The sequence below is a fragment of the Protopterus annectens genome, chromosome 4.part0, assembly GCF_019279795.1.
Source record: "Protopterus annectens isolate FY-2018-M chromosome 4.part0, PAN1.0, whole genome shotgun sequence".
In the NCBI taxonomy this organism is placed as follows: domain Eukaryota; kingdom Metazoa; phylum Chordata; order Ceratodontiformes; family Protopteridae; genus Protopterus; species Protopterus annectens.
In genome coordinates, this window is record NC_056733.1 from 667383613 (window position 1) to 667389612 (window position 6000).

A 6000-nucleotide genomic window follows, 5' to 3' on the forward strand; every position below is an offset into this window, starting at 1 on the left:
CATAAAGCTTTACTTTTGATGTACCTTTAACGAATGCAATTTTATGTGGCTGGAGATGTCGACTATGGCAGGGTATATCTGATGGCTACACCTCTTCTACATGATGACACATATAATATCTTGCCAGCAAACTGCTCTTACTGCAATGTTACAGTTACAGCTATTTTAGGTGTGAGCAGCATAACAGCTCAGTATCAAGATGTTAGTATTGAGGCTGTAGAGCCCAGGGTTCAACCCTGACCTCCAGGCACTGCCCTATGAAAGTCTGATGTATGTCTTGTGTCTGCATAATTTTTGTTCAGCTAATAGAGTTTTCTCTGGGAAACATACTGACTGACATGACTCAATTGTTTACACATGCTGTGACTTGGATTATGACTATAAAAGGTTGAGGGACCAGCTTGTTTAATAAATGAGAGCCATGGCCTCAAGCTAAACGCCAAAAAGTGTATAGTCATCCCCTTTGGCAAAAACAAAGTGCCCACAAATTACCACATAGGTGGTAATCCATTAAGTACAGAAGAAGTAATTAGGGACCTGGGGACCCAAGTTGATAGCAATCTCTCCTTTGACAACCACGTGGCCAAAGTGGTTAGAAAAACATTTTATATAGCCCACCTAATCATGAAGGGATTCACATCTAGATCAGAGGAGGTCATCGTGCCTCTTTACTCATCCCTCATCAGGCCCATAATTGAGTACAATGCCCCTTTTGGGATGTACCTTACCAGACACCTGCAGTAACTGGAAAGACCCCAAAAGTACCTCACCAAGAGGATCAAAGGGCTCAAACAGATGCCATATGCTGCCCGGTTAAAGAAACTCCAGCTCTACTCAGTGGCATACCGCCTGCTCAGAGGCGATCTGTGCCTGACGTATAAAGCCATGTCCAACCCGGAATTAATCCGGAATTAATGGACATGCTGCACCTCAGAAAATCCAAATCCCATCGAGCTACGCGCTCGAGAGACTTGAACCTCAGCACTGAAATAAATAGGACATGCTGGAGGGACAGATTCATAACCCAGAGGCTCCCTTCACTCTGGAATAAAATCCCAGTCCAGGTTAGGCAGAGTCCCTCATTGACTCTCTTCAAGAGGAATCTTGATGAGTGGATGGGAGATCGTATGTTCACCCCGGGTATCACTTCTGTGTCACTGTTAGACAGAGGCACAGTATACTAACCTCGAAAAAGGGCATAGCAAAATTAATTTAAAATGGGTGGCGAAAGCCAAACACACTCTGGCTAGGCTTATAAATGCCCTATGGCAGATAGCCTAGTATGAACCTATGAACCTATAAATAACATTTTGCATGCAGAAGTATAAAGAAAAATACCAGATTGGATTCAGTGATCTAAGCAAATTACAGATCTTTACAGCTTCTGATCAGTTTTAAAAATAAAATACAATGATTTTGATTTGAAAGGAAAGCATTTTGTAAAACTAATAAATGACCAGCGACTTTACTTATCTTTGTAACAACTAATGTTAATATTCAGCTAAGGACCCCTAACATAAATGACCAGAAATGGGGTTGACGCTAGAATACAATAGTTCAAATGAGTACACCAGGAGGAAAATGTAGAAGCAGTTCAAGTTTAAAAGAGACAGCTTTCATTAGGAAGGAACTAGATATGGTGATCCCAATCAGCAAGCACTGTTAAACAACAGCATTTATTCAGGATACCGATACTTGCAGGTGAAAGTCTATTATGCTGCTTAAGATAGAAAGAAATTCCTTCCTTCACTACAATTCATTATGAATTATTGTACCTTTTCTGTTTTCTTTACTTTTCCTGGGGAAATGCAGTTGAAAATTCACTTTCACTAGAGTGAACAATTTCTGTTACACTGCTGGGCCACAGTCTCCCATTATATACATCAGTAGCTTTGTGTACACAATACCATTGGATCTAACAGATGAATCCTTAAAGTAGCATATCAATGTTACTGACACTAACACAGCCAATTAACTACCACCCTATTTCAGGTTATCTTTATCATGCTGTCCAAATATACTGCTGGGAGATCACTAAACCTAAACAATATATGATTAGCCACATAATACTTTTTTCAGTACAAAATGCAAAGGTGTCAGTTGTCTGTATACAATTAACATGACAATTTCTTAAACATTTCGCAATTCCAATCAATTATCTTAAAGTACTGATATACATGTCTGGAAGGTAAGCAATAAAGAAAACCCACCAACCAGTCCGATAACCATAGCTGAAAGACCAGTGCATGCACACAAAGACACAATCATGCACCTTACTGCAAAAGCTGACAGGTTTACTGTAATGTTATTCACAGCAGCCATTAAACATCATTGTATTTTCATCTAGTCATAACAAACCATCAAAGCTGGCCAGGCTGCATATCTTTTCACTGATAGCAAAGCTAAAGTGCTCCACAGGAGGCACAGAGCAAATTTAAGAGAAAACGTGAATTGTTTCAGTGCAACTGCCTACGTTTCTTTAGAGGGTTTCATGGATTGGTGCAAGGTCACCTTCCTCACCATCAAAAGGCAGCACCAGCTTTATAGCTAGCCAGACAAGGCAAAAAGACAGCACTGCCACAGCTACCCACATGACAGGTCAGTACTCCGATCCAAGTGAGCAACAAGCCTCTCTAAAACTCAAAGGCCACAGTGCTGTTAAGGCTGGAAAAAAGTCACTTCTGATCTCTAATGAAAGCACTGCCACATTTATATACACACAGACTGTACAAGGGCTACCACAGGCTTTGAAAGTAGGACCTCATAAGGAGTATATTAATGTCTTTATAATGAAAACTTGCAAGCCAAAAAAAAGCAAAAGAAAACAGCTTACCTGATTAACAATATAATCTTTAAATTCATCACACTTAAGCCAGGTGACTGAACACAAGCTATATAAGGCTGATACCACAAGACTTAAACAACCAATAAATGTTTCAAAGACTTAAGTGGATTACATTAAAAAGGTGACTTAACAAAACTGTGTCTGTACAGTTATTGTGCAAACACCTCCAGCCAGCAAAATGAAAACAGTACATATATCTTAGATGTCCTGTTACGTTATTCAATAAATGTTCCACTGAACTATCACCTTCATAGATCAGCCACCCTTTGGTCAGCATTGGTCAGGTGTGCCAACAAAAGTTAGTCCCTCTCCACAAAAAAAAAAAAAAAAAAAAAAAAAAAAAGCATTCAGTGCACAATGGCTGTACAGGTGCATGCATTTCCTCATACAGAGTTAGCTTTAAGCACTACAGATGTCAGCTGATTTTTGTAATTATAAACTGACATTCAGGGATGACTGAACCCAAATTCCATGCTGTGTATCTTGTGTACTTTAATTCTTAAGACCTGAATAACAACAGGACCACAGAAGGGCTCCAGACATCCTTGAGCAGATTTCATTCTAGATGTGCTTTCTTCCATATCTCCTTGTCATGCACTTGTCATTTCTTGTGTTACAGAACATCAATCATAAAGAAAAGAGAGACTGTGCCTTGAACAGCACCCAACACTGATTTACGGATACTAGGAGGGAACATGATTACATTGGCACATATACAACTCAAATAGAAAGCACAGCAAAATTCTACAGCGTTTTCTAATTTAAGTAATACTCTATAGATAAGTATGTTCCTATGCATTCACAAAATGCACAATGCATTTACCATAATTAAACATTACACTGTTTATGTAACATATGGTTTTATACTCAGTACACGTAGAGTTGCTTTCAAACAATATATATTTTGTAAATATTTTATAATACTTTTTGCTACATGCGATTTGGTAACTATAAAATTATACAGCTGCCCAGAAAATAAATATCCCATCATTGTTACAGTTCAAGTTCTGCTAAAAGTTATTATTGGCTTCAACTGCATTCAGCAGCACAACTTCACATCAAACCTTCCACAAAAGCAGGCTGTGATGATGTAAGAAAACTTAATATTTCATGCCAGGTAGTGTATAATCATTATCAGCATAAGCCGTGCAAATGAGGGGGGAAGAACGCTATACCAGGACAGAAACTGAACACTTAAAAAGAGGTCGAAGAATAACTGTTACAGCATCGCACCTGAAAGACCGTTTTTACTCACTAGGTATTTAAAATCCTAATTGTATAGAGCTGAACGTTCTGAAACGATGATCAGTATTTACAATATATAAAACTGCAAAGAAACTAAAGTGCATTAAAGCCTAGAGGCTGCTGCGGTCGGGTTGTTTGCGTAGGCAGAAGTGGCCGGTGAACAGTTCCTTCCCATAAAACGAGCAACGAAAGTCAATCATCTCTTTCAGTCTGTCTCATTCTAATTTAAAATCTCGATAATGTGGAAAAACCAAAAAAGCAGAAAGCCTTGCAGAAGTGTTTGTGTGGCAGGCAGCGCGCGCGGAGCCGCGGGCAGGCAGGCGGCAGCAGACTCGGTACAGTATGCACGAGGCAGCAGCCCTCCTTCCCACCACACAGCGCTCGAGCGCTGCTGCTCCATGGTCGCTCCTGCTAATCAATGATTGAACTGAACAAAGGCAGCCCAGGATCAATTTCTAATACCTATCAATGGATAGCACGCCGTTTCAGGCCCAAAACATGCACCAAAACCCTATCAGATTGCATTTTCCAAAAGAAAGGCACATGTATTTTCACAATCTCCAAAAAACAAGAAGATTTGTTACTAACCTGAAGCCGACGGAGATCAAATTTCTTCCAATATTGAAACATCGATCCCACATTGGCGGCCATCTTGGGGGATATTGAAGAGATATTTTTTCCTCCCTGGCTAGACTAAATATCTGGGCTGGACTCCCTGCGTTGGCTGCTTCTTGATCTGTTTTCTTGTTTTTTAAATACAAATAAAAAACTCCATACAACTATACTAGGATTCTGGAGTAGAAGCGAGGCAATAGAAAGTACAAAGCGATGTTTAAAAAGTATTCCTGCATTTCTGAAGTCCTGGTCAATTTTGAACTGTGCAATTGGATTGCACTTGACTTTGGTTTTGCAAAGTTATCAATACTGACGTTACGTGCTGATCAATGCAGTCTGGAATCGGCAAACATTACATTTTAATTAATACTGTTCCACAATATTTGAGAAAGTTTTGATCATTTTCTGTTTTACGTGAATGAGGTACTTAACACGTACATTAAATAATCTAACTATCCAGCTGTCTTTACACTCATTAAACATAATAACGCAACTCTTTAAATTGGTTAGTGTGATGACTGTAGGTGCAGTAAAGATGCAGAGCAGTTCACGGTTTTGCATACAGGGGGATCTGTATATTAAGAGCATTTTATGTGTGTGTTTGTGTTAAATGCCTGCACAGGAAGCATACTTTGCACTCTTTAAACAGCATAAGTAATGGAATGGAATCGATGTTTAAATGACATCTTAAACTATACAGCAAGTGTTCTTGATTTATTGCACTGAGGACACATCATAAATAAAAGGACTGTTATTTACATTTAGTTATACAACATACGCGGCAGACAGAGTGCACCATATGATACCCTCGTTTTAGCCAGTTAAATATTATAATCAAAAATAAATTATATGGTTCCATGGTAGCTGTTCTCCATTAGATAAATCAAAGAAACCAATGGTATAGTATCTTGAAAATGCACTATTACATTATTTTGGTCACTGCTGCATACAATGACTACTAAAATGAAGTCTAAAGTAAACAGAGAGTTCATACATTTAACTAGCTATTTAGCTACTGAAATGTAGTGGAGGCTGACTTCTTACCAGTTTGGGTTTATTATTAAATATGTGAAATACTGAAAAATGGAGTACAAAACTGATGCAAATAAATCAGTTGTTTATAGGAAAACACAAAAATGAAGTCTTCCCAAATTGCCAGTATAAAGGCAGTAACACATCATACTCAACACTTGGTTTTTGAACAGATATTTATTTTAGCATCAGTTTGTAACCTTTTTATCAATGCAGTTGTATGAAAGCACAATATAAAATGGATACATTTGATAGAAAATAGC

At 38.5% G+C, this 6000-nt stretch overlaps 1 protein-coding gene across 4 annotated transcripts in view; it reads right to left on the minus strand.

Annotated features, from left to right (window-relative positions):
- Nucleotides 1-5270, minus strand: part of CUX2 (cut like homeobox 2) — a 2130834-nt gene extending 2125564 nt beyond the window's left edge. For 3 of the 4 annotated variants that reach the window (XM_044068629.1, XM_044068630.1, XM_044068628.1), the window contains exon 1: nucleotides 4679-5270. In XM_044068629.1, the coding sequence (XP_043924564.1) occupies nucleotides 4679-4741 (63 nt within the window). In that variant the 5' untranslated portion in view covers nucleotides 4742-5270. The remainder of the gene's footprint in view (nucleotides 1-4678) is intronic. The other variant, XM_044068631.1, reaches the window with a different exon arrangement.
- Nucleotides 5271-6000: the final 730 nt, after the last annotated feature.